Source organism: Osmerus eperlanus, chromosome 17, assembly GCF_963692335.1.
Source record: "Osmerus eperlanus chromosome 17, fOsmEpe2.1, whole genome shotgun sequence".
Lineage (NCBI taxonomy): Eukaryota > Metazoa > Chordata > Actinopteri > Osmeriformes > Osmeridae > Osmerus > Osmerus eperlanus.
Window position 1 is genome coordinate 3,294,983 of NC_085034.1, and position 26,497 is coordinate 3,321,479.

The 26,497-nt window shown below is 46.7% G+C and overlaps 4 protein-coding genes across 14 annotated transcripts; 3 read left to right on the top strand and 1 right to left on the bottom strand.

Moving 5' to 3' along the window:
* Positions 1–1,186: 1,186 nt before the first annotated feature.
* LOC134037855 (solute carrier organic anion transporter family member 1C1-like) lies at positions 1,187–8,466 on the top strand. Of its 4 annotated transcripts, none has more exons than XM_062483404.1 (16): positions 1,187–1,367; positions 1,852–1,963; positions 2,694–2,817; positions 3,124–3,265; positions 3,465–3,597; positions 3,684–3,814; positions 3,918–4,064; positions 4,191–4,289; positions 4,430–4,651; positions 4,785–4,949; positions 5,203–5,398; positions 5,734–5,899; positions 6,130–6,311; positions 6,811–6,875; positions 7,007–7,124; positions 7,393–8,466. In XM_062483404.1, the coding sequence occupies exons 3-16, from the start codon at positions 2,716–2,718 to the stop codon at positions 7,991–7,993; spliced, it is 2,469 nt and encodes an 822-aa protein (XP_062339388.1). In that variant the 5' UTR covers positions 1,187–1,367; positions 1,852–1,963; positions 2,694–2,715; the 3' UTR covers positions 7,994–8,466. The 4 variants fall into 4 exon arrangements, 3 of the variants coding, with proteins under 3 accessions (XP_062339388.1, XP_062339389.1, XP_062339387.1); XM_062483405.1 differs by having other exon boundaries at positions 2,698–2,817; XR_009932594.1 differs by lacking the exons at positions 1,187–1,367; positions 1,852–1,963 and having other exon boundaries at positions 2,498–2,817; positions 7,393–8,066; positions 8,100–8,466.
* A 1,109-nt stretch (positions 8,467–9,575) lies between these two features.
* On the top strand, positions 9,576–11,896 carry LOC134037694 (calcitonin gene-related peptide 1). Of its 3 annotated transcripts, XM_062483159.1 has the most exons (5): positions 9,576–9,716; positions 9,813–10,125; positions 10,507–10,602; positions 11,035–11,172; positions 11,392–11,896. In XM_062483159.1, exons 3-5 carry the CDS (start codon positions 10,523–10,525, stop codon positions 11,564–11,566), a joined length of 393 nt encoding a protein of 130 aa, XP_062339143.1. In that variant the 5' UTR covers positions 9,576–9,716; positions 9,813–10,125; positions 10,507–10,522; the 3' UTR covers positions 11,567–11,896. The 3 variants fall into 3 exon arrangements, with proteins under 3 accessions (XP_062339143.1, XP_062339142.1, XP_062339144.1); XM_062483158.1 differs by having other exon boundaries at positions 9,576–10,125; XM_062483160.1 differs by having other exon boundaries at positions 9,576–10,602.
* A 3,201-nt stretch (positions 11,897–15,097) lies between these two features.
* Positions 15,098–19,045, top strand: pyroxd1 (pyridine nucleotide-disulphide oxidoreductase domain 1). The gene is made up of 12 exons (XM_062482551.1): positions 15,098–15,426; positions 15,622–15,702; positions 15,905–16,024; positions 16,384–16,512; positions 16,673–16,746; positions 16,869–17,053; positions 17,175–17,260; positions 17,351–17,453; positions 17,546–17,658; positions 17,756–17,878; positions 18,218–18,355; positions 18,632–19,045. Exons 1-12 carry the CDS (start codon positions 15,346–15,348, stop codon positions 18,878–18,880), a joined length of 1,482 nt encoding a protein of 493 aa, XP_062338535.1. The 5' UTR covers positions 15,098–15,345; the 3' UTR covers positions 18,881–19,045.
* Positions 19,046–19,139: 94 nt separating this feature from the next.
* Positions 19,140–26,396, bottom strand: recql (RecQ helicase-like). Of its 6 annotated transcripts, none has more exons than XM_062482546.1 (16): positions 26,256–26,396; positions 25,830–25,918; positions 24,870–25,097; positions 24,521–24,700; positions 24,216–24,322; positions 23,888–24,086; positions 23,562–23,728; positions 23,300–23,381; positions 23,020–23,168; positions 22,716–22,833; positions 22,400–22,538; positions 22,233–22,324; positions 21,907–22,123; positions 21,675–21,813; positions 20,681–20,880; positions 19,958–20,081 (listed from the first exon to the last, which is right to left on the bottom strand). In XM_062482546.1, exons 2-15 carry the CDS (start codon positions 25,849–25,851, stop codon positions 20,725–20,727), a joined length of 1,995 nt encoding a protein of 664 aa, XP_062338530.1. In that variant the 5' UTR covers positions 25,852–25,918; positions 26,256–26,396; the 3' UTR covers positions 19,958–20,081; positions 20,681–20,724. The 6 variants fall into 6 exon arrangements, with proteins under 6 accessions (XP_062338527.1, XP_062338528.1, XP_062338530.1 ...); XM_062482545.1 differs by having other exon boundaries at positions 19,968–20,090; positions 20,686–20,880; XM_062482548.1 differs by having other exon boundaries at positions 19,968–20,090; positions 20,686–20,835; positions 26,256–26,395.
* Between the last annotated feature and the right edge of the window lie 101 nt (positions 26,397–26,497).

A 26,497-nucleotide genomic window follows, 5' to 3' on the forward strand; every position in this document is an offset into this window, starting at 1 on the left:
TAAAATCTGTGAAATTGGTACCAAGTAAAAAGGTGAAATTAAATGTTGTTTTAAAAGCGTTGAGTATTAATCGCTACAATACAAACCATGTCCCATAACTAAGTAAACTTGACATTGCATGTTCCAAAAGTCCTTCATTTGTGTGTCTAATGTCCAATAAAAGAGAGGGATTGTAAAAATCAAGGGTGCTGCTGATAGCTTTCCTCTCTTTCGCTGTGCAGGAATGTGTTGGGCTCTTAAACCTTAATCCCTAAAACTCCAGTGAGGGTAAAGCTGCAGGTTCACATGCCCGTCTGTCTGCCTGGCAACCTGTCTTCCTGCCCGTCGGCCTACCTGCCTGACAGCCTCTCTGTCTGCCTGACAGCCTGTCTGCCTGCCTGTCTGTATGCCAGAAAGCCTGTCTGTCTGCCTGTCTGTCTGACATCCTGTCTGTCTGCTTGTCTGTCTGCATGACAGCCTGTCTGTCCGCCTGTCTATCTGCCTGACAGCCTGTCTGTCTGCCTGTCTGTATGCCAGACAGCCTGTCTGTCTGCCTGTCTGTCTGCCTGACATCCTGTCTGTCTGCTTGTCTGTCTGCCTGACAGCCTGTCTGTCTGCCTGTCTGTATGCCAGACAGCCTGTCTCCCTCTTTCCCAACTACATGCCTGCCTGCTGGCCTGAACCACATGCTGGTTAATGCATTAATAACAAATTCCTTGGCTCAGACCCAGATCTCCTACTGTGAACCGTAACACTGTAGAGCTGGCGCTGGTCAGGTTCTGGACGCCCAGTAGGTCACAGGGACTAATTGGGCTTTGTTGATTTAGTTGGGCAACCAGTAATGAAATGTCAGACTGTATGGGCTACTACAGTTGGGTATAAAACAATACACGCAGTTAAAGCAGTTTTCTTTTTAAAAGGGGGAAATGGATAGTTGGAAGAATCCATGTAGAATCTATTTTTCTCTTCCTCTCCTCTTCACCTTTCTCACTCTCCCAACTCCTCTCCCCCCCACCTGCGCTCCTTTGTGCTGTCTGGTATCCCTGTTTTCCCCTCCTTCTCCCCTCCTCCCTCTCTCCCTCCCTCTCTGGTCACTTGTTGCCGTCCCATCCTGGGTTGGCATGTGTACGGAATAGAAATTTGCCAGGCCTTTTGTTGGGCCTGCTCTCAGTAGCGCTGCAGCCCACCGCTCCAAGACTGGGCCTTTCGGAGACCTGGGCGCAGAAGGACAGGATGATGAACAGACAGACACACAGATGCAGGCACACAGGGACAGGAGACTCAAGCTGAGATAGGACACATTGCAGTTCAGCAGAAACCAGGAGGAGAGGAGAGCTGTAACTCAGGCTGGGTGTTCAAGGGATCTTATCTAAGCCACAGTTAACCAGGTAAGCCATAGGGAATTCATTCAGACACTTACAACAAGATGACCACATGTATAAAATGTGTAACTAACATGCTGACAGTTGAGTAATTAAGTAAAGTTTATGTCTGTGTGTGTGTGTGTGTGTGTGAGAGAGAGAGAGAGAGAGAGAGAGAGAGAGAGAGAGAGAGAGAGAGAGAGAGAGAGAGAGAGAGAGAGAGAGAGAGAGAGAGAGAATGTGTATTTCTGCAGGTGTGGTTGTGTTTGTGTGTGTAAGGCCTTCTAAAGGTGCTTGTACAGTTGACTCTGTTGTTGTGAGAGTTGTTTCTATAATGAATGATATTCCTGGGGCCTGCACTTTGGGTGGGAGGCTTAACCAGGCTAAATCTGAAGGGGATTATCAAAGTAAGACCTGAAAACAGTAAAACTGCCCCAGCCTTTGTTCAGTACTGCGACAGGCAACACTGTGCGAGTGAGGTCCATAACAGCATCTCTCTATTTCTACCCAGAAAACGAACACAGTTTGATTTGAGCTTTTCATGGTGAATCATGGATCCAAAAGTCTTGACCTGACAGCTGCAGACATCGCAAAGAAACAAACTTGGATTCTTAAGAGCCAAAGTAAGTAACCTTCTTCATGACCCGAAAATAGTCTTACTTTCTCTCAGTCATACTAATATTGGAGAGACAGTGTGTCTTTTTGTTAGAGGGAATGATTGTGTTGTCAGACTGACGTGTGGGTAAATGATAAAACTTGCATGTCACTGTGATTGTTTGTAAAGCCTTCCTGCAGGGGAAAGTTGACCATGAATTAAGACAAAGAGCTCCTTTGACTCATTAACATTGTAACCCAACCTAGACAGCAGCCAAGTGTCCTTGGAGACAAAACCCGCTACTAAACTAAAAGTATATTTTATGCAGTCTCTCCACATGAGACGTTCAGTTCAACTCTGGATAAAGCCTCCATAGAGCTACAATAGGATTTCCGAGTATTTCAGTTGTCCAGAGATCTCCTGCCCTGTGTCTCCTCCTGCCCTCCCTCCTGAAGTGTCTCAGACGCTAAGCAGCGAGCATCTGTGGGCCCAAGAGACAGGCCACATATTTACTCACTGAAAATAATTTAAAGAGGCTTGTATTTCTGAGTCCAGCATTGTAGAAGAGGTTGTCAGGAACAAAAAGCATCTTCAGCCTTTCAGATTGGTCGATTATAGATTGAGAATTTGGTTCCCAATAGGGAATGTCGGAAAAACATTCACAACCTGTTACAACATCATGTCCCACCAACACAACCCAGCTGGGAGGGTGAGTGAGGCTAACAGATGCTGCTCTGTGTGCATGTGTGGTTCCTGAGGCAGACAGAGGCAGCTTCGGTCATGGGGGACCCAGCAGAGGACAGAGAGAGGCTGACCAGCCAGCAGGCCCTGTGTGTCCCTGACCAGAAGACCTCCAAACCAGCCTGCTGCTCCACACTCAAGGTCACTAAAGGGACAGTGCAAAACAAAAACATAAAATGAGTAAATAAACGTTGGAGATCAGAAGACATACTGTTGCATGTCGTGTGGTTGTTGAGATCCTTTCAATATTTATTTTTCTCTATGTTTAGGTGGGTTACTTTTGGAAAACAAATGTGTGTGACCTTAAATCGCTTTTATAGGAATGTAATCCAACATCAAAAATTAGTTTGAAGGTTTTCTCAAGTGAAGATGTTGAGCTGGAGCCACGGTGATCGGTGATGAGGTTGTAGAGTGTGTCTAACACGCAGGTCTTCCCCTCCTCCACAGATGTTTATCGTAGCTCTATCCTTCGCCTACTTCTCCAAGGCCTTGGCGGGGACTTACATGAAGAGCTCTATCACTCAGATCGAGAGGCGCTTCGACCTCTCCAGCTCCCTCATCGGGCTCATCGACGGCAGCTTTGAGATGGGTACCTGCCCGCAAACATCTACAACCAACTTTCAGTTTTTTTCCACTCACCTTCACTTATAGTCGTTTGTTGAGCCTTGAACTACATTCTCTCGTCAGGTTAAGAACATGTCTTTGATACACCCTGAAGTGTCAGAGAGGTTTTAGGATGCTAACTTGGCCCTCAGTGGTTTAGATGGTGTTGAATCCTGTCTGTACAGGCAACTTGCTGTTCCTGGCTCTAGTCAGCCATTTTGGAGCTAAGCTGCATCGACCCCGACTCATCGGCATGGGATGCTTCCTCATGGCCGTGGGCTCCTTCCTTACCGGCCTGCCACACTTCTTCATGGGACGGTGGGATTCCACTAGTAGATTATGAGTTTGTGTCAAAGCTGCAAGAAAAAGTTCAAAGAAATGACTGAAATGTGTCTCTCCTGTAGATATAATTTTGACACCGTCATCCAGGGTTCTCAGAATGAGAACATCAGTATAGCCCCCTGTGCTCCTCCCATGAGACAGACCTCCGTTGTCCCAGAGATACTGATGGAGCCGTCCTCTGACAGCAACACAGGTAGGGTCATCTTATCCACTCCAGCGTCCCCTGTCTCAGCGTATTGTGTCCAGTATCTGTAACTGTAAAGTGTGTGTGTGTGTGTGTGTGCGTGTGTGGACAGCCTGTGTGAAGGACTCCAGCTCTCACATGTGGATCTATGTGTTCCTGGGGAATGCCCTGAGAGGCATTGGGGAGACCCCCGTCACCCCCCTCGGCATCTCCTACGTTGACGACTTCGCCAAAGCCGAGAACTCCCCTTTTTACATCGGTGAGCTGTCTCACTGCAGACAGAGCCATCACTCTCTGAGTGAATTCAGTGTGTAGATGTTAATCAGGAAGTATTGTCATTCAGTGTAGTTCCATTGGACTGAGGTTTCTGTAATGTGATTGGCAGCTTGTCTGCAGACTATCACTCTGTTGGGGCCCATGTTTGGATTTCTACTTGGCTCCTACTGTGCTCGGCTCTATGTCGATCTTGGACATGTTGATATTGGTAAGTGGCACACATCACACTGACTTACTGTGTCTATTATGTACTAGCGGCAAGTGTCAGTCAGCGTGTTGTTGTTTGTTTGCACTTTTATTGTGAAAGGGAAAAGGGTGTGGTTTTCCTGGTGTGTGTGTTTCTTCCAGAGAGCGTGACCATCACCCCTAAAGACGCCCGCTGGGTGGGGGCCTGGTGGCTGGGTTTCTTTGTCTCCTCCATCATCTTACTACTGGCCAGCATCCCCTTCTGGTTCCTGCCCCGCTCGCTGCCCAAGCAGGGCGAGGAGAACAAGCTTCCCTCAGATGCTCCGGAGGGGGTGGAGAATGGCACCAACCACAACAATATGAAGATGGCCGACATTGCCAAAGGTAAGCCGACAGGAGAGTTGTAGACAAGGACAAAGTTGAGGTGTGGGCAGATAAGAAATGCCTGAAAGCTCATCGAAAAAGACGTGAAGCATTAAGAAGTGACAGTCATTTTGGTTCTGTTGTTTTTCCTCAGGCTTCCTGCCCTCCCTGAAGAGGCTGCTGGGAACTCCAGCCTACTTCCTGTTGTTGTGCGGCAGCATCCTGAAGTTCAACTCCTTCATTGGCCTGCTCACCTTCAAGGCCAAGTACATGGAGCAGCAGTTCGGACAGTCGGCATCCAGAGCCAACTTCCTCATAGGTCAGACACAGCCCCTCACTGCTCATTACTGCACAAAAAGACCATACTCACTATTCCAGCATAGATGAAGACTTTCCAGGAAAGGCGGAAAGGAAAAAAGGAAGCAAGAATTGAAGGAAAGGAGGGAGACACAACTGAGTTCAAAAATAGACAGATTCTTAAAGCACGCTTAAAACAGCCCTCACTCCTCAACTGTCAGATTTGAACATTTATGCCAGTCCAGACTCACCTCACTCCCTCCTACCCCCTGCAGGTGTGCTCAACCTGCCAGTGGTTGCCATAGGGATCTTCCTGGGTGGGCTGCTGATGAAGAGGTATAAACTGAGCGTCGTCTCTGGCGCCCAGCTATCCTTCGTCACTTCCTTCCTGGCCTACCTCCTCCTCCTCCTCCAGTTTGGCACCAAGTGTGACAACGTGCCCATGGCCGGCCTGACTGTGTCCTACAATGGGTAAACAAGATCCCCGGATCCCTCCAGATCCCACCTCATTACACCAGGTCTCACCAGATCCCAGCATTTAGCATCCAACCTGGTAACACCAGATCACACCAGATTGTATTGTAGCAGGTAACACCAGATCACACCAGATCATACCAGATCACAACAAGCCAAAGATCCCTGGTTGATCTCAACCAAAGACACTTTTTAAATATCTTTCTCCATATAATTCATGTACTGTTAGTATTTCGATGCTCCAGGGCGTCGGTCGACCATCTCTGGTAGATCCTGCCGCTCTGTGTGTCATGTGAGTGTGGTGTGGTATTGACCTGTGGCCTGCCCCCCAGGACCCCAGGGCTGTCCTACAACGACAGCGAGCTGTTCTCTGAGTGTAACCAGGGCTGCTCCTGCTCGGTCAGGGAGTGGGACCCTGTGTGTGCTCAGAACGGCCTCACGTACATGTCCCCGTGTCTGGCCGGCTGCGTCGCATCGTCCGGCTACGGCAAGAACACGGTAACCACACGGATGTGGGACAACACGGCATGTGCTGATGTGGTTTAGAATCATAGAGATGTCATATTCTAGAATGGTCCCTGAGTTGAATAAACTGAGTACACAAATATTTCTATTGATATTACTTAAAAGAGTAAAACCTACTGTATCAATACTTGCAGTCTAAAAGAAGTATTCTTTTGTTTCTTTTTTCTGTCATTTTTGATTCTCAGTGTCTATTTTCCCACCAGGTGTTCCACAACTGCAGCTGTGTGTCCTCCTGGCCTCCAGGGGGCAGTGCTTCTGTGTCTCTCGGCCAGTGTCCTCGCGGCAGAGACTGCAGCCGCAGCTTCACCTCCTACATGGCCGTGTCAGTCCTCAGCTCCTTCATCAACTCTCTGGGAGCCACCCCAGGATACATGGTCATCATCCGGTCAGTGCCTTCATCCATCACACCTAACATCAAGTCCTCCTCTCATTCCCCACGTTTGAAAGGCTTGGTTTTGCGTTAGCAGGGGTACTTTCTCTTTTACTTGACTTTCCCAGCTGGCTGGGGCCCACGTTCCAAACCCTTTCCTTTCTTCATTGAGGTGTTCCCATTCCAGCACACCTTACGTGTGCTTCCTTCCTTTGTTCTTTCAAAGTCCAACCACAGCCAGTCAGTCAGTGGACACTTTACAAACTCTCTCAACAACATCCTCCCTCGCTTCAACTATTCACTGGCCTGTCAGTGTCCCTGTTCTGATATGAATGACTTATATTTAGTCATTTAGCAGATGCTCTTATCCAGAGCGACTTACAGTAAGTACAGGGACATTCCCTCAAGGTAAGTAAGACAAGGACACAACGTCATTTTCACTGCCGGGAATCAAACCGGCAACTTTCTGATTAATAGCCCAAGTCCCTAACCGCTCAGCCATCTGACTCCCTAGATGCATCAAGCCGGAGCTGAAATCCCTGGCCCTGGGCATCCAGACCTTGGTGGTCAGAACACTAGGTAAACCTCCTCCTTTTCTCTGCTGATGTATCAAGATGAAATACACATTCTGAGGTGTTGCTGTCGAGTGTCCAGTCTCAGGGTGCGGTGTCCAGGTGCCTACTGACCTGTACTGCCCCTGGGGACTGTAGGTGGCATCCCAGCACCTGTATACTTCGGGGCTCTGATCGACTCGACGTGTCTGAAGTGGGGCGTGAAGAAGTGTGGGGGCAGGGGAGCCTGCCGGATGTACGACTCTGACATGTACAGGTAGGCATGCCTCAGATGGGCTACGTGTGACACACACCTGTAGGGGTGCATTGAGCTTTCTCCAATGCCTTCTCTGAAAACGTTTACACTGTTTTTAATAGAGATTGAAGGTACACTTTGAGTGCATGGGTGATGGGAGTGGCCCGGAAAAGTGCATTGTGTCTGTTTGATTGGGTGAGTGTGTTTCTCTCTGTGTGTGTGTGTGTGTGTGTGTGTGTGTATGTGTGTGCTGGTCAGTGTTGTGATTTTCCCTGTGTTCTGCATGCAGAGTGATATTCCTGGGACTGATCACCTGTCTCAGTGGCTCCTCCTACATCTTCATCATTGCCGTCATCATCCTCCTCCGAAGGCAGTTCCGAAAGGAAGGGGTCAAGCTGTTGGAACAGCCTGCCCCCCCAAACACAGGCATGGAACTCCAGACTCCCACCAAACTCTCCGAGGACCGAGGACAGACCCCCACAGAGGGGAGGGGGGAGTTGGAAGGGGACGGGTTGCGCACAAACCCCCAGACTGAAGGACAAAGACCCCTCCCCTGTCACACAGGCACAGAGGCAGAGCCATTCCCCAGTCAGACAGGGACAGCCGCCGATCTTCCTCCGCCCGACACAGGAGAGAAGGAGGTGGTGGTGGAGGAGGGGAGCCAGCCGGAGGAGAACCAGGAGGCCCAGGTGCACTGCTCTCCAGGGGGAGGAGGAGGGCAGAGAGGGTCCCATGAGCAGGCCAACGGCTCAGTCGAAGGAGAGGGGCAGACTTGTCCCAGAGAGACGACCACCACGACCCAGGAGGACCAGCTGTCACCCAGGGACAGAGAGAGGACAAGCCAGGCCGCTACTAGTGGTTCTGTCAGTCTGCAGATCCTGCCATCCTAAATAGACAAACAGCACTGGAACACACGTACTAAAGAGTGTGTCTAGTACGTACTCAACACACGTACTAAAGAGTGTGTCTAGTACGTACTCAACACACGTACTAAAGAGTTAACACACACACACATACACACACACACACACATACACACTCACTGCAGCCTGCTCTGTCCAAGAAGCACACCTTTGGGACCATGCAGGCAAAGACACCTCTGTCAAACATTCCTTTTGTTAGTGAAGTTTGTTCTACATTGTAATAAAAAAAACAGAGTACATCTTCACTAAAGCTACTGTTATTACCAAACCCCACGTGACCATTATAAATGAGTTGTTTGGAGTGGGATGCATCCTCTCAGAAACATTATTTTTCAGTTCAGTTATGTTGACCAAACAACAGTGAGCACAACTATCCAATTATCCTATCTGTGAGTCATGCATTTAATTCAGTCCCAAGTGTGTGGCACGCGTAGTAGCAATGGTGGGTGGGAATGGTGGGAGTGTGTGTTTGATGGACCGATTACAGGAATCTCCTTCATTTCATTAACAGAGGGCTCATGATATCATCAATGTCCTTGACTGTGATCTCTGACCTCTGACCTGCAGAAGAGAGCTGAGTGTGGTTCATAATCATGTGTTATAATCATTTCCTCACCTGCATCGCCATGGGAAAAAATGGATACAGTATTGTAGCCAATAAGAGGTTATCTGAGTTTTATTGCATTGCATCTGGAATGCAATAAACCTGACTCTCCACTTGGTGACAGTAAAGGAGTTAAAATGGTGCTAATAGTACAAAAATGCTCAAAAGTGATGAAGGGTATCAAAGATATTGAGAAAACATTGTATAATGTCTTACATTTGAGAAATCATAGGTTACTAATTTAGTATGAGAACAAGCGCACAACAGTTGTTATTGACACCAGAGAAGTTCTAGAAGACATGAACTGCCCTGTCCTCCACATTCAGCTCATGTTCTATTCTCACACTAGACGTGTCTGTCTGTCTGCCTCCTCCTCAACCCACCCAGATACTTCAACCTCCTCTCCTCTGTTCCTCCTCTCTTCTCAACCTTGTCACAAGATTGCTCTGCCAGTCTCAACCTCACAGTGACACTCAGAAATGTGTGTATGCATGTACGCAGTCGTGTCGTTGCAGGTGTGTGTGCGCGCGCAAGCGTTTGTGTGTGTTGCAGTGTCCGTCAGAAGGCACACAGGACAGACGGACGGACAGACAGGCTTCCATTAAGCCAATCCCATCCCCCCAGCTCCTCACCACCATGTCCCCAGGCTCAGGGCTGTGGGCAGAGCCCTGCACTTATCAGGAGCCTGCTCTGACGGTGAGCCCCCGGAAGCCTGCCAGTGGTGGGGGAGAGCGGGTCTGGGGAGAGAGGGGGTCTGGGGGGTGAGGGGTGGGTCCCTGTCAGAGCCCACACACTTTGTGATGGGACACACCATGACAAGTTGACAACTTTCCTCAAGATCTGTGGTTGCGATCAGGATTTTTTCCTGAACTACTCATATCTGCAATATATTTAATTGTTGATGTCCTTTGTGGAGGAAGGAAAACATGGCTCAGTGATTTAAACCCGAGTTCACTTTCTGAATATTCAGCTCACAGAATGAAGTCCACGGTATGTTTTCTAACACCCTCCCTGTCTGTGTACATTTCATCATCTCCGGATGTGCTGGGAGGTCGCTGCCAGAGAGAGAACTCTTGGAAATAAGAAGTGAATGCTTAGAGTTTGTCACCCCAGACACTTAATATAATGTCTTGGTGTAAAATGAATGTTTCTGGTTTCCTTGTTTCGCTGTTTTCACCCCAGAGTGAGTTTACAGAAAACCAACGCACTGCGCTGAAGATGATGATGATGACGAAAGTGATGATAAGGAGGATGACGTATGTGTGTGTGTGTGTGTAGGGAATGTGACCCTAGTTGTTTCTTCAAGTGAACCCCCATCCCTGTTAATGGAAATACCAGGCTATATTTGGAGTAGCTGATGTCACAAGTGGTTGTCGGGGAAGCCTATAACAGTGTGCGACTGTGTGTGTGTATGTGTGTGTGACAGCCTGACTAAAGACGGCCACTGCACTAGGATCTCTCTGGAAACAAAGGCTACTGGGCTCAAATACTGAGGGTGAGTGTCTGAACCAGGTTCTTTTTGGCATTATCTTTCTCTTTGATTGTCTCACTGGATGGAGGTTGATGGTAACGAGGTTCAGAAATGTGTGGTGCAGCAAATGAGTTTTAAGGAAGTCTCTACTTTGCTCTTGGTGATGCATTTTGGTGTTGATATTTGTCATTGCAGGAGCTTTTAAAAAAATATGAGTTTTTTTATTGCATGTTGGAAGAGGAGATACCTTTATATTTCTGCCTTTCTGCAATGATTTCTGTGTGCTTTTTGTGTTGGGGAACGCTTAGAGATGGTACCCTGGATATTCCAGGAACGCAGCCGTCTCTCTAACTATGCTTAATCAGTGTGAGAGTTTATAAAATGTAATGTTTCGTTTTCTTTAAGGAAACCCTCGTGCAATATGTATCACCTGAGACTTCCCATGCTTCTAATCATCCCGCTTGTCCTGCTGCCGTGCGTGATCACCGCCCCTAGCAACAGGTAAGTGAGGGGCTCGGATATCATGTTTGCGATTCTTTTGAGTCCTTTTCCGTGCGATTTTCTGAAAGTATCGTTGTTCCAAAACAACGTTTGCCGTTTAGTCTAAGGTTAAGTGGGGGGACGAAGTATGAAATTACGTGACATGTCTCCCAATTAAGTGGCCGATTATCAGATTTGCGTAATTGAAATGACTGTCATCTTGAACTAATCCAAATCCACGACCTGGGCCAATATAAAATCGCCTTGTGAGACGGATATCGTTGTCTAGGAGCGTCTGTGTGCTGTCCAGTCTAGTTGGAGGACGATGCGCACGAGAAAGTACAATTGAACACTTGTGGAGAGGCCACTCGAGGATTGAGCTGATGATTTGAAGTGTGTATCGGTGAGTGGTTTGAGCTGTTCTGAAATTTGCCTGCCTCCTTTCGGATTCAGGTACTTCAGCCCCATATCAAGCGGGCAGGAAAGCGCACCCCCGGAGAGAGAAGACTGGCTACTGCCAGAATGGGTCTCCAACCCATTCCTCAGCCTCGTGGGTGCACGTCCCCAGAGAGGGCTCCCAGCAGTCAACAGGTATTGTCGCTCTTGTGTTTTGCTTTTGTTGTTGTTGTAGTTGGTGGTGGTAGTATTTTTGTTTATGGTGTTTTTAGGTCTTGCGTCATTAAATTTGTGTAATAATAAGAAGAGCTTATTCACTTATCATTTAAACTAAATTAGTTGCTGATATGTTGATTGACTGGTGAATTGATTGATTCATTAACCTTAACTCTTTGATCTAATTTCTCCCATCAGCCACCACATAGAGAAGCGGAAATGCAACACCGCCACCTGTGTGACCCAGCGACTGGCAGACTTCCTGGTTCGCTCTAGCAACACCATTGGTACCGTTTACGCCCCCACTAACGTGGGCTCCAGCACCTACGGAAAAAGAGAGCTGCTGCAGCCACCCAGCTACTTTCCTCTTTAGGACTGGAGACAACTGTAGTTACTGTAGAATAGCAGCCGCTAGATTCACTTCATGTAAAGACAACATGTATACTATTGAAAAATAATTCAAATCTGGGATTAAACTTTTCTTTTTTTTTTACAATAAAACAACAGTGCCTTTGGTGAAAAAAATATTAAAATTAAATACGAATGTTGGTAGGTTATTGGTACACAGATCAGACTGGGGAAGATGTTTAAGGCAGTCGTGCAACACAACCCAAATATGGCATGTGAATCAAATGTACTGTAAAAAAAACAACCAAAAAAGTAAAATGATGTAAAGGCATATGAAATTCAAATTGTGTCCTTCTGCTTGTTCATTTGTTTTTTATAATAAAGATTGAAAATATTTTGAAAGTCAGTTTTGCTGCACCTCATTAAAACAACCCCGTGTAGGGCTGACAGAACAGGCATCTCGATGGCTAGTTCCACAGACAGAGATTATAGCTGGTTGTGGGAGCCGAAAACGGGTTATACGTCTTTCAGCCCCTACATTGGTAATAACTTGGCTTGTTGGGAAGGGACCAGCATATAAAATAGATTGTATCTTATTTTCTCATTGTATTAATGTATTGTATATATTATTGTACGTTGTCCTTAAAGAAAAATGTTCTTGAAGCTCAGTGTTGAAACATAACAAACCACATTTGGAGGACATTAATGCGATCCAGAATGACTAAATAAATGCCACATTTAAAAATACAAGTTCATGCTTTATGAAATGTAAACTATTATGGAAACCGTGCTGTCCAATGTGCCTTGTTGAGCAAAACTTTGAGAATCGTCAGGGACCTCAGACGGTGATGACACACCCTGAACACATGAGAGATGATGATTAGGTAAGAGGAGGTCTGACGCATGGCATTGACACCCATTTGAGGAGCAGTGCTCCGAATATTATGAGCCAATGAATCCTGTTTAACCTCTACCTAAGAGGTACGTCAAAAATAGAACACAGGCATGGTTTTTGCTGATGAAGCCAAATTCGCTAAAGCCATTAACTGTCTAACACCGACTCTGTGTGACAGGTCAGACATGGAAGAGAGCGTTGAGACCCTCATGAAAACAGCACAGGTGTCCATGGGTTAATGCACAACATCAATTCCCTGCGATCATTAGAACAAGCTACTGGATCTACATCCAGAGTTGTTTACACACAGCAACTAATTGTCAAAGAGGAGGGTGATGTGTGATTGAATTCCAGACTGTTACCCTTCTGCATCAGACCTCATCTACTCCCCCTGGATCTCATTTACCCTGAAGTACCTACTCAAAAAGCAGGATAGGTGTATTAGATGGATTCATGTAACATGTAAAAGTGTGAAATGTGAAAAATGTATTTAACTCATGTTGATTTGTTTTTTGCATCGTCTGTCAGAAATAGCAGAAAACGGATAAACACACGTTGGGAGTTGAAAAATGTTTAACAGTCCCTGAACTGATGAGTTCTGTCATACTTTCAATGTCTCTCACACAGGCTATTAAGTGGTTTGTTACATTTGCATTTGTTCATGAATCATGCAGAATGCTCCACCACACTGTATACTGCTGGATGAATTATGCGTCTATGTGTCACACTGCTTCAAATTACTGACAGTAGGAAAACTGTGCATTGTTGCTTGCTGTCTGGTAGTAGGATAACTCCTGAAGCGAATTAGACATCTTTCTGATTTGGTTGTAAAACTGCCATGAATGAATGTGGGGTCCAGAAATGATTCATCTGCATCATTGTTAATCTCAGAGACAGTATATAGGGATGGTGAATGGCACAACCAGAGAGGAGCTGAACTCTTCAGCATGGGTCGTCAGAGTTCACAGAGAACAAAGAGAGGCAAAGGACACGTTAAGAATGAAGAACTCTGGTTTTCCAGACAGTATCTGGTCCATTTACTACTAATTGGTCCAGGTTCTCTTTTGTTACTATTGCGAAACGCTATTGTTCTGAAATAATTGCACCCTGACTATGTTCAATAACAGTTAAATACTGTATAACAGAATAACATGATTATATCTATGTCTATGTATTGGAATGGAATAACAGTGACATAATAATATGTCACTGAACATAAAAGCCGTACTAACTTTTTTTTGCTTTTAATTTAATATCCAGTCCCAATGTGAGTTATCAACTGCCTGTGGCATTTCACCTGTGATACAATCCACAGGGTTCCTTCAGTAATTACCCCAACAAGAGCGGAAATGTGTTTCGAGTCTAATACAGGATCTCTTTCCAGTCTATCCATCGTCACAAACCAGACTCTGATAGCCTGTCACTGGTCATGCACTCTGATAGCCTGTCAATGGTCATGCACTCTGATAGCCTGTCAATGGTCATGCTCTATTGAGTCTATCTCTGTCTGTGGATGCCTTTCCCAGCCTGACGTTAGTGTCTGCATGTTCTGTAATAGAGGGGCTAGAGGCCACACTTGCTGTCCGAGGCTATTAAGATGCTAACCACATACATACAGTTAAATTGAGTCCACTGTGTGTGGATATGGATGTCTGGTTGAATCAGACCTTAATTCTTTGTGGAGTATGATCAATTACCACAGGCAGTTCCATTAATACTGCACTGATGACTGATTGACGATTTGCCATTTCTTTCTCCTTCTCCCTTTGTTGCTTTGTACTCTGAGTCCTATAGCGATCTCATTTCAGGACAAAAGTTAACATGCGTGAGGAGACAAAGATAGTTACAATCTAATGACTATACATCAGTCTTTTATTCATACGAACATACTATATAATGGTCTGCATGAGCGGGCCCACGTTGTCGCGACATAACAACTTGATTTCAATCTGTTCTTCCCCATCTCCATCCCTTCTCCCAACCTTTGGCATCTCTCTATCTTCCTCTCTCTTCCTCTCTCATTCACATACGCAGACACACACAAGCAAACGCCAACCAACCCTAAATAAAGAATGACCCACCACGCAGGTCAGTGGTACAGGCAGATGGGGTGAGAGTGCATTCAATCTGAAAGGCTGAAATTGAAACTGTCAGGCCGGGGGTAATGTTGTTTTTGTATGCATGACAGATTGCCTACCACTCCACCTACAGATGGGGAAAGCTCGGGCATGCCGTGTCACACGCTCGTGGGTGCTGTCCTAACAGTCGTTTTTCTTATTCTGATGGTTTTATTTCTAACTGGATGCTTCCACTCTCTATTTATAGCTGATGACTCATACTGGCAAAACTTTTGTGTTTTTGGTCTTGAGGGAGGGGCCATATCTGATTAAACTGTCCCATCAAAACCAAACCAATGAAAAGTTGGTGTACTTTTTAGAGTGGGTCTTCTTGAAACATTAATGACCCTCTGTGTGGTCAGATGTTCAGGATTTCCCGAGAAAAATAAGCATGGGGAACCTTTATCTTAACTTCAGAGGATTCCTGTTTGATAAGCAGACTAGTCATCTACGCATACTGGATAACCTTGGTTGTAGTAGAGTGAACTAACTGTAATGGCTACACTTAACTGGACATTCTGGCGAAAATGCTTTTAGACCTTGGCGCTTGCCGTAGTCCATAGACAAAACAAGGAAGTAGCAATACCGCACGTTTGTGACTTGAAGCCACAATATCGTTAGTATCCTAATTGTATTTTATCACCGCAAATAGGATCACGATGTTTCAAGCTGTATTCTGTGACTGATACATTTATTTTTTAAGAATGGGATAAGGGCATTGAAGAAATTGACAATCCTAGCAAGATTGGAAGCTTTGGAAGCACAAGCGAAAGTTATATATATAAAAAACGAATGATGGCAGAAAATAAAGAAGGGACGTTCAGGTTTGTTGTTGTCGGTGGGGGAATCGCAGGTGTAACGTGTGCTGAGCAGGTGAGCATCTTCAGCATATTGAACAGTTCTTTCCTGGGTCCTCTACAGTAACACCTGAGTCATTTTTGTATTGAATTAAAGCTAGCCAGCTACTGTAGTATTGTTTTACAATTAATAAATCAATTTGAACTTAATTAATCAATTAATTTGAACTTAAACTCAAATATATTGCAAACACTGACAAATTCTTGACAGTTGGCCTCCCAGTTTCCATCGAGTGATGTCGCCCTTCTGACTGCAGCTCCTCAGATCAAGACAGTAACCAATTTTAAACAGGTGAGCAGGTTGTTGTCCAGTCTGTTACTGTATCAGGAATGACCCACACCAGATAGTAGCTAGCCCTTTATCTAGTCTGCTACACAGTATAGATTGTCCATGGCATTAACTGCATATCCACTTTGTATGACACCCCTGGGATATCCCTTCAATGCTCTCAGACTCTAATAACGTGTTGGATCTCCTCCCTGGTCCTGGTTAGGTGTCGAAGACTCTGGAGGAGTTTGATGTGGAGGAATGTCCCTCCAACGTCCTGGAGGAGAAGTACACGAACCTGAAAGTGATCCAGTCTGCTGTCACAGGTCTTCAGGCAGAGCTACATGTAAGTGCAGGGGCCTGGGCAGGCAGAATGTCATCTCTCCTCTGCTGTCTTACAGGAAAACGATTGCTATTACCGTACACATTTTGGGTACTGAACAATAGTTTGTTTTTTTTTGTTTTTTTTAAACAGTGGCATGGATCTTTTCCACAATCCACATAGTCTCTTAGATTTCTGTAAAAGCTAAATGATCTCCACCTAAACATACAGTTTGTTTGTGCTCTGTCCTCCGGTCCACCTGACTTCCTGTCAAGCACTGCCATCTTGTGGATATTTTTTCTCTTGTGATATAAACTGTATTTATCAGCTGAAGGAAATGGCTTGTTTAGTGTGACTGATATTCTGATCCTGACTGCTCTCAGACTCTTCACACTGTAGATGGCCAGGAGATCCAGTATGAGAAGCTGTGTATCTGCAGCGGGGGCAGACCCAAACTACTCACCCAGGACAACTCCTTCGTCCTGGGGATACGAGACACAGATAGCGCCCAGGTACACTTGGGTGCCCTGCTCTGCACAGTGTACAGTCAACCAACCACCTGTTACTTTTGAATCAAATATACTTTGTTTTAGTTTATCTGGGTATTGGTCAGTATACTGCTATTGGTATACTGCTATACCAATTGGAATTTATCTGCCCTTTTGTCTACAGGAGTTTCAAAAGCAGTTATCTAAAGCGAAAAGAATAGTGGTCATTGGGAATGGAGGCATTGCCTTGGAATTAGTGTGAGTATATTGCACTATGAACACCACTTAGTGCTAATGCTCCTTTTTATTTGTTGTAGTTGAATTTGAATAAATCTGCACCCAGATCTGAATAATCCATGTGCAGTATTTGGCCTTTGCAGGTACGAGGTGGAGGGTTGCGAGGTCATTTGGGCTGTAAAGGACAAGGCCATAGGAAACACCTTCTTCGATGCAGGAGCCGCCCAGTTCCTCATCCCATCCCTGGCGACAGAGAAGCCGGGGAGAACTGCTCTGTGTAGGAGAGCTCGCTACACCACTGAAGGGGCCTCCGCTGCAGCTACTTCAGGTAAACACACACCTGCTTCACTGGGACCTATGGGGCAGGTATATTGGCAGAAATGGCTAGAAGGAGAAGAAAAAAAAAAGAATATATTTCACTGAATACACGCTTCATGCGTGTGTTTAAGGTGGAGATCGTAGGGTGGCAGAGCCAGGCAGTGCCCTAGGTCCAGACTGGCATGAGGACATCACTCTGAGAGGAGTACAGGAGGAGGTGCGTGTGTGTGTGTGTCCGCGTGTGTGTGTGTTTGTACGTGTCTGCATGCATGCGTGTAACTGTGTGTGTAATCTGCGCCGTGTCCAGGTGTCTCACAGAGTGACCGTGGAGTACCAGTGCGAGGTTGAAAAGATCTACACACACCAGGAATGGCTGCAGTCAAAGCATGCTCCACACACAACTGACGCAGGTCTGGAGGCTTCGTTGCACTTCTCGTTTATGATTATAGGAAATGTAAATATGCCTTTCCTGTCCAATAATCCTCTCCCTCTCTTCCTGCAGTATCCTGGAAGGTGTACGTCCAGCTGACCAATGGGAAAACGTTTGGCTGTGACTTTATCGTCAGCGCCACAGGTGTTGTGCCCAACACAGAACCATTTCTCCATGGCAACAGTGTAAGGAAACAGTTACATGCACAGTATTGACAGACCTTTGTCTCACCTAAGTGTTAACAGGCTGTGTGTGTGTGTGTGTTTCCATGCATGTGGTCAGTTTGCGCTGGCGGACGATGCTGGGCTGCAGGTGGATGACCACATGAGGACGTCAGAGCCCGATGTGTACGCCGCGGGAGATGTGTGCACTGCATGCTGGGAACCCAGCCCTCTGTGGCAGCAGGTAGGCTACAGACATGACCCCCCCCAGAGCGGCCCCTTTAACAGGCAACCTTCAACTGGCCTCTAACCTAAGGAGTCAGTGGCTGAGCGGTTAAGGAATCGGGCTAGTAATCAGAAGGTTGCTCGTTCGATTCCCGGCCGTGCAAAATGACATTGTGTCCTTGGGCAAGGCAATTCACCCTACTTGCCTCGGGGGGAATGTCCCTGTACTTGTCCCTGACACTGTAAGTCTCTCTGGATAAGAGCGTCTGCTAAATGACTAAATGTAAATGACCCACCAGAATGGTTGGGATTTGAGAAGCAATGTCTGTCTCTCTTTCTCCGTCCATCTCCCCTGTAGATGCGTCTGTGGACGCAGGCTCGCCAGATGGGCTGGTACGCAGGGCGCTGCATGGCCGCTGACGCCCTGGCCGAGCCCATAGAGCTGGACTTCTGCTTCGAGCTCTTCTCGCACATCACCAAGTTCTTCAACTACAAGGTACTGTGGTTTTTGGTGGTCTGCAGACCTGGGATGATTGTCGTGTTGATTTCAGCCACATTGTTCAACTCGGGTAGAAAGTCATATTTTTATGTCAAATATTGTGTGTTGGGGGGGCATCATAAAATAATTGGATAGTGAGATTTTTCATTGAACTAGAACTTGAATTGAATTAGAACTGCACACTGCACAATTCACATTTAGTTTCCTATTTCCAACGTCACATATTGACGTGAAGCCAACACTTCTGGTTTCTCTCCCATCCCGTCCTCCCAGGTGGTCCTTCTGGGGAAGTTCAACGGCCAGGGCCTGGGCCTTGACCAGGAGCTGCTGCTGCGCTGCACCAAGGCCCTGGAGTACGTCAAGGTGGTCCTGAGCGGGGGGAGGATGATGGGGGCCGTCCTGATCGGAGAGACAGACCTGGAGGAGACCTTCGAGAACCTCATTCTCAACCAGATGGACCTGACGCCTTATGGAGACGAGCTGCTTAACCCCAACATAGATATAGAAGACTACTTTGACTGAGGCAACGTGCTGCAGACAAAAGGGAAACCAAGTGGTTTTCAAGCCCATACGTTTTTATCTACAGGGTCTTGCACATCCGTTTTATTTAAGTGTGATTTGAACGATTGTTGTAAATTAAGTTTAAAATAAATTATTTTGCTGACTTGGTGTGCTTTGGCATTTAAACATGGACTAACGCTCGATAGAGTTTGTCTGGAGGATGTTCCCTGCCTGCCCTCTACTGCGTGTCTCTTCAGATGACCACCAGATGGCATTTGAGCACCATATTAGTTCAAACCTGTTTTATTAACCAAAGGTGTTCAATTCAAAGAACAAAGTGCCTGAAAGTTTCACAGCAAGGCTTAGTGCTGTACCTGAAGTGGCTGTAAAATAATACACAAATAGGCAAGCCAAATATAAAAAACATTCATGAAATGTCAAGGAGGTAGTGAGCTTAAAAAATATATTTCTAGGCACACAAGCTCGGTAATAAGATATCACAATGATATCAAATCATATACAAAAGACACCGAATGATGGATCATTTCGGATGTGGAAAAAACATAATTAGTAACCTATTTTTTAGAGTCAATACCAGCTGACATCTAGGTCACCTCTGGATGAGCTTTCTCCTAGAGCTGACTCTGGTCCACAGGTTCCTCGCTGTCTTGGCAATGGCTGCCCCTCGAGGCAGGCGCAGGCTCTTCAGAGGCTCCCTGATACAGGCCAGAACCCCTGGCTCTGGGTGCTGCTGCAAGTACTCCTGGGAAATGTAGTTGATTCGCCGCAGCTGCTTGCTGTAGTAGTTGCGGAGGTCACAGAGCTCCTCCACAGCCCCCTCAGAGATGATGGAGACCTGGGAGGGGGAGGCGACCAACGCTGGCCCCTGGTGGTCAGGGGTGGAGACTGCAGGGGGCGGAGGAGACGGATCTCTGCAGGGTCTCCTCCGTCTCTGAGGGGTCGTTGATTTACGTTTGGAACTAGGTTTGATTGGTGGTGGAGGTGTGTGCTCGTTGTCTATAATATTGATCTCTACGTCCACCTCTATAGCGGTGGGTAGGACAGGCCCATCTCCACTATCCTCGTCCTGATCAGGGTGGTTCTGTTTCTTGGCTAAGTTCTGTTGGTCCTTGTCTACCTTCACCAGCTTGGTTCTCGGCAGAGGACTGCCGTTGCCATTGACAACAGCAGGTGATACAACTTCTTGGGCTCCAGCACCAGACTCATCCTCCTGTTAGAGACAGGAAACAGCCAGGGTCAGCGACCTTTCACCTTACAGCATAGGATCCATTTCCTGTGACTGAGCGTCAGACAGAACCCATAACCCGGACACTGATGTTTAGCCACTGTTCAGAGTCTGAGTTGAACCAAAAGTAAACGTGCTGCTTTAAAGAGACTCTTAACACCAAACATGCAGCAGGAAAGGCCAGTTTAACAGATGGCCAAACAGCCTCTGTACATAACTAGACAGACAAACCCATGTTAGTGGGTCTAGTTAGTGAGGCACAGCATTAGTGAAAGCATGCTCTGTACTGAATGAAATGCGTGTGTGCAGTGACAGGACATACACACAGGGTTGAGTTAGGACAGAGACCATGAGTGCTGATGTTAATGCAATGTTTATGTATGGATATAGAAAGGGGACATGCATTTTCCCTTCTCACCAATGATAACCACTTTGTTGTCCTCCCTCCCTCCCCCCCCCCAAGAAAACCCCAAACGAACACTTGTTTTATCATAACCCAAAGACTGACAGACAGTTGCCTTGACGATGCCATGCCCAAGATGCGGTGGAGCAGTTGAAACAGAGAATGAATTAACTGTACTTTCTTTTTCTCTCTCTCTCTACCTTCCCTCCGGGAGAACTAGAGGACAGGTTTTTTCTTGGCTTTCTTGTTGACTGGGGGGCTGGCAGCTGTATCCCCGCCTGGTCTCTTGGCTCCGGGGGTCTTTACCTGGTCACCACACACTTTAACCTGCAGGTCAGTGACATTAGCTTTATACCTGGCAGGCTTCAGACTCTGTGGATGTGATCAGGAGAACATCAGGACTGGGACATGGGGACAGCACAGGAGATCTGCTCCACATCTCAGAGGGCATCACTCCTCACAGTCTATCACAGTCTGGTGACGACAACGTGCATCAGAATACCGAGGAGATGGACTTCTTTGAACCTTCTCCCCCCCCCCCCCCATGTAATGGAATCATAGGTTGTTGATCCATCTTAAGAGTTGATTATCGGAGTAAATTAAAAACTTTCAATTTGAGACCGAGGTGATTTTAGTGAGTGAATCAGATCTAAGTTGTCTCAGTGGTTAAGGGTGGCTTCTTTACTAAAAGTGTGTTGTTAGATTGCTAGTGGTGATCACAGGTGGTAAAAGATGGTGTTGGCAATGATTACTGCTCTAGAAAAGCTTTGGAAGAAAATGTGAGTCGTAGGAATCATATGCGTCAGAAATAAATATTTCAAGACCTAGATGTTTGATTTAAGATTAAGACCTTTTTTGTGTCACCTGGGAAATATGTTTTACTTACCTCATGGGATCTGTAGTTCATTAACTAAGTGTCACAAAACATAATCCAAAAAGCACAATTGTTTATAGAAAAGGGGGGAAAAACAGGTCAGTGAGAACAACACAGGAATAAAAGAGAGATTTCACAATAAAACAAAGAAGTAAAAGAGAAAGGATGAGAGAGGAGGATTAAGTATTTGAGACATCGACTCACATATCACTCAAAAAAAACACTGAAGAACAACTAGAAATGTCTCCCTTCAGTGTGTGTGTGTGTGTGTGTGTGTGTGTTCTGTACTGACCGTGGTCGTGTCTGCTGCTGCTAACCCCGTCCTCCTCATCTTCATAGTGATGAAGTTAGTTTGGCTCTTGAGCAGAGCTGCCTTACGACCAGGCTTCAGGTAGAAGTAGGTGGTGTACGGTGTGAAGCTGAAGTCCTCACTGCCAGGAGGAGAAGGCCAACCACAGATCAATAGAGGAACCAGCTACAGATGGGTAGAGGTGTGTGTGTGTGTGTGTGTCTGGGTGTTGAACCTTAGGTAGCCCTGGATGAGCAGGCGGACGATGATGGCCTCCACCTCCGGGCGAGAGAGGCTGGTGGTCTGGATCATCTTCCTGCGTTTGGCCGGGCCCTTGCCCATCCAGGCCTCCACCACCTTCAGAGGGGTCATCTTCTCGTCCAGAGAGGCTGCCAGCTCCAAGATCTGGAGCACCTCCCGGGCATGCTTTGTGATGTCCACTGTGATGTAGTCTGCGACACACAGGCATGGGGACATGGGAAAACCCGTCAGACCCAGACAAGACAGGAAGACAGACAAGCAGGCAGGCAGACAGACAGATGGGTAGGCAGGAAGACAGACCGTTCCCATGTCTGCAGACATCACACATCTGGTTGCATCCTTCATCATCCCAGACTTCATCAAAGTGAACCGCCATGACTGAGCGCCGACACCTGGACAGAACAGACAGGAGTCAGCAATGGTAGTACACCTCCATCCACCAGTCCATCCCTCTATGTCTTCAGTACCTGTCTACGTTCTGGCAGTAGTCCACCATGGTCAGAAGCTTCTTCTGCCCCACGTTCTCCATGACAACCATGGTGCTGATCCTGAAGATGTCCGCAAAGCCGTAGAACACAATACAGTCTGCAGGACGGTCATCCCTGCCTGGAAAGGGGGAAGAGAGGGGGATGAGGTGGAGAGAGGAAGGGAGAGAGAGAGAGAAAATTGATGATAGACATTGATGTGAATTCCTTGTGTGGTTCTCCATTAACAGATGTTCTTTTCAGACAAAAAAAGTGTAGCAGCTGAGAAAATTATAAAAATTAGTGAATGAGTCCCAACCTGCGCGTCCACTCTCCTGGTAGTAGTTCTCTATGGACTTGCTGATAGTGTGGTGGATCACGAACTTCACGTCAGGCTTGTCGATGCCCATGCCAAATGCCACTGTGGCCACCACCACCTAGAACAGTCATCAATACCCTCAAACTAAACAACACGCAGAGGTCGAAATGGAACCGCTCCTTCCTGCAACTCCAGGTCAGAGAGCAAAGCAAGCCCCCGGTTCCCCAAGTTTACTCCAACGTGAAAGGAACCCAGCAGGCCTCTAGCCTGACCTGGTACGGTGTGCTTTGGTGTTGGTGACTACCTGGATCTTGTTATTGCTCCATTTGCGGTGGACCTTGGACTTATCGTTTGGGTGCATGTTGGCGTGGTAGGGGTATGATACGATGCCCTTCTTCTCCAGGTCGGAGGACACCACCTCTGCATCCTTCTGAGAGAACACGTACACTATCCCTGCAGGAACAACACACATCCAAAACGCTGACTCCATTTAACCAGGAGAGTTACATTAAGCAGGCTAATAGAGTGTCACATAAGCGTTGAATCAACCTTGTAAAGCGTTGGGGACACCAGAAGTGGAATACCTGACTGGTCCTGGTATCTCTCCTTGATCAAAGCTGATATGTCCGCAATTGATGTCTCGTGGTTTGCATCTTTCATTTGAACCTGAGAGAAGCAAGCAAGGCATGTTAAGGGTCACAATAAATAAACGTATGTAGCCTTCTTCAGAAGGTCAGAGCATCACTGACAGGAGTGTGTGTGTCTGTGTGTGTGTGCCTGCGGGCACGTGAAGGACAGGTGGCCAGCCAGGTAGGTGCAGGAGTGCGGTTGCCATGGCGCGCTCACCTCGTAGTACAGATTAGTGCGGTTAAAGGAAGCGGTGAGCGTGATTGGCTCAGGCACGCACAGGATCTTCTGACAGTCCTTCAGAACGCTGCTGGTTGCCGTGGCAGTCAGGCCTAGCAACGGCACGTTAGGGAACTGCCTCTTCAGAATCCCCAGAAGCTTGTAGTCTTCACGCGTGTGTGGAGAGAGGACGTTATGACTGTGTGTAACACGTGTATGACCATGCATATTAACACAGTTATGCTCCTGTCTTGGAAAAAACGGTCAGAGACAAACTGCAATGATGGAAGACTACACAATCTGCAAAATGTCACAAGGTGAGTCACCAGGTCTGAAGTCATGCCCCCATTGGCTGCAGCAGTGGACCTCGTCGACGGCGATGCGGCTGAGCCTGCCCGCCTGATAGGCCTTCTCTAGACGTGACATCAGCAGCTTGCTCTTGGCGATCTTCTCCGGAGTGACGTACAGCATCTTGAAGGGAGCCTTCGGGTCTGTCATTCCACCCATCACCATCTTGGCATGCTCCTACATGGACACATAGCTCAGTCCGTCACTGTCAATAATGGCCATGAGAGTGCAAACTGGAGGTGTGGGGAAAGCAGGGGTGGGAATAGAAGTGGTGTTGTGTTGTCTAGGATGGTGTTGGTCGTTTACCCTGCTGCTGGATGCGTTGAGTGAAACTGCTGACACGTCTCTGGCCTTCAAGTACATAAGCTGATCTTCCATAAGCGACACCAGAGGAGTCACAACCAGGGTGAAGCCTAAAACACACACACACACACATTAGGACAAAGGACAACAGAGGGGTGATTCTCCATGCAGAGGCTAATGCGTGTTTTCCCAGAACCATTAGCCTGTCCACTGCGACATTGGTACTATAAGTGTATAAACAACGCCATAAGGAGAGTTTAGAGCCAAGTTGATAATGAAACTGTGTGTGTGTGTGTGTGTGACCTTACCCTCAGAGCAGACAGCAGGTAGCTGGTAACACAGACTTTTGCCACGTCCAGTGGGCATCACTAAGAACAGGTCCTTGCCAGACATGCTCAGGTTAATGGCCCTCAGCTGCAGGGGACGAAACTTAGACAGCTGGAACGCATCCGTCAGCTTCTCCTCCAGATCCTTGGACCAGGGGAAATCTAGAATGATGGAAAAGATCCTCGTAAGAAACCGACTTTAATTCTGAAAGGTTCGCCTTCGAACGCATCACAACACTATCTGGTCTCAACAGGAAACAGTAGTATAAGCTGCTCACTGGTACTGGCCACCTCAGTGGAGAGTAATGCGTGAATCTGTCCTGTACTGTACCAGAGTTGTCATATAGTTGCATCTCCTTCTTGCTGATAGGTCCAGCTCTGGAGGACTGTGACGAGGAGGAGGAGCCTGAGGGCTGTGCAGAGTCGCAGGCCTCCTCCAGCTTCCTTAGAAGGTGTTTCCTGCGGGAGGTCAGACTGGCCTGCTTCTCCAGTAGCTCTGCTACCTGCAGCTCCACCACCTCTAACTCCGCCTCCACTGAATCCAGCTCTGCCTGCACCTCTGAAGAACAGGTGTCCAAAAGGTTTATGTTTCATCATACTAACACAGATAAGTAAAACAAAGGACTGTAAACATTTACATTTAGTCATTTAGCAGACGCTCTTATCCAGAGCGACTTACAGTAAGTACAGGGACATTCCCCCGAGGCAAGTAGGGTGAAGTGCCTTGCCCAAGGACACAACGTCATTTTTGCACGGCCGGGAATCGATCTGGCAACCTTCTGATTACTAGCCCGATTCCCTAACCGCTCAGCCATCTGACAAATCTTATCTTGCCCAGGTGGCATAACTGCCAACTGACATAAGCCTGGATACAAGTCACACCCTTTTCTACATCCTAGGGATTACTAGGATGAACCTTGGTCTTGCCTATCCACAAGCTTATGCTGTGGCCCTCTGGGACCTAGTGTGACATAGTAGAGCCAGCACTGAGGTGGGAGAAAAGTCTGACACTTCCCTAGTTACTAATGACCTCTGTGTCACGGGTGGAGGTGTAATGATCTCAGACACACTACTCACATCTCTGGGGGAGAGAGATCATACTACTGTACCTGCCTCTTACGGGCGTCATCTGCTGAGCTCTACCTCTCTTACACAAAAAATGTCCAGTACTCACTGAAACATTATGTTTTATGCTTCAATGTTATCTCTTCAACTCATACACTGACCTGCCGTCATTTTAAGTATGAAAATGTTCAAAATCCAATAAAAATGTAGATTTCAACAGACTTACCATTTGTACTTTCACTTTCCATTACCAAAGCTGTCTAAGCTTGCTACCTCGAATGAGATAACCTCGACGTAATAAGGCTATAAGTAAATCTGGAAGAAGAAAAAACAATGTGCATCTTTAACACATGATCATGGGTACATCACTACCACTACTAATTTTGCATGCTGTCCCGTTAGTGTACATAACACAATAAACTACAGTGTTGATAATAAACAGGAGATGATCCTTCCATCTGGCTTGCCTAGTTGTCCTCGATCTGACAAGCCACCTGCTCGCGATGTTAGCTAGGCTAGCTAGCCAGCTTTGAGACTACAGCACTTTAGATTGCTTTGATTGATAGCCAACGAATTTCCAAACTAATTATGATTTGCTGTGCATAGCTATTTTAGGAAACACTTGTTGTAATCCAATGTTTAAACTCACAACTCGTTGACTTCACCATTCAGTCTGTCTTGTTTGGACTCCTATTGATGGTTGGTTGCTAGACAGCTCGCGCTGAGAGCTTTGGGAGCCAATCCGGTGGCGACGGCTTTCACTCTTTAGTGTTTCTGGGGTGTGTTCACGTCACGCCATGCACTCATCTAAGCGTTTAGCTAAATGGTTCGAAAGTAATGCACAATATTAAAACATTACATCAAGTAAATTATTTATTTTTCATTGTAATTTAT

What these genes read in the sequence shown, in the direction of transcription:
- LOC134037694 (XM_062483160.1), top strand. Translation starts at nt 10,523, where the DNA reads ATGTATCACCTGAGACTTCCCATGCTTCTAATCATCCCGCTTGTCCTG. An exon ending in ATCACCGCCCCTAGCAACAG is followed by an intron (nt 10,603 to 11,034) that starts GTAAGTGAGGGG and finishes TTTCGGATTCAG; the next exon opens with GTACTTCAGCCCCATATCAA. An exon ending in GGGCTCCCAGCAGTCAACAG is followed by an intron (nt 11,173 to 11,391) that starts GTATTGTCGCTC and finishes TTCTCCCATCAG; the next exon opens with CCACCACATAGAGAAGCGGA.
- LOC134037855 (XM_062483403.1), top strand. Translation starts at nt 2,662, where the DNA reads ATGCTGCTCTGTGTGCATGTGTGGTTCCTGAGGCAGACAGAGGCAGCT. An exon ending in CCTGCTGCTCCACACTCAAG is followed by an intron (nt 2,818 to 3,123) that starts GTCACTAAAGGG and finishes CCTCCTCCACAG; the next exon opens with ATGTTTATCGTAGCTCTATC. An exon ending in CTGACTGTGTCCTACAATGG is followed by an intron (nt 5,399 to 5,733) that starts GTAAACAAGATC and finishes CCTGCCCCCCAG; the next exon opens with GACCCCAGGGCTGTCCTACA.
- pyroxd1 (XM_062482551.1), top strand. Translation starts at nt 15,346, where the DNA reads ATGATGGCAGAAAATAAAGAAGGGACGTTCAGGTTTGTTGTTGTCGGT. An exon ending in GTGTAACGTGTGCTGAGCAG is followed by an intron (nt 15,427 to 15,621) that starts GTGAGCATCTTC and finishes AATTCTTGACAG; the next exon opens with TTGGCCTCCCAGTTTCCATC. An exon ending in CAGTAACCAATTTTAAACAG is followed by an intron (nt 15,703 to 15,904) that starts GTGAGCAGGTTG and finishes GGTCCTGGTTAG; the next exon opens with GTGTCGAAGACTCTGGAGGA.
- recql (XM_062482543.1), bottom strand. Translation starts at nt 25,851, where the DNA reads ATGGAAAGTGAAAGTACAAATG. An exon ending in GGGGCATGACTTCAGACCTG is followed by an intron (nt 23,729 to 23,887) that starts GTGACTCACCTT and finishes ACACGCGTGAAG; the next exon opens with ACTACAAGCTTCTGGGGATT. An exon ending in TACTGCCAGAACGTAGACAG is followed by an intron (nt 22,325 to 22,399) that starts GTACTGAAGACA and finishes TGTTCTGTCCAG; the next exon opens with GTGTCGGCGCTCAGTCATGG.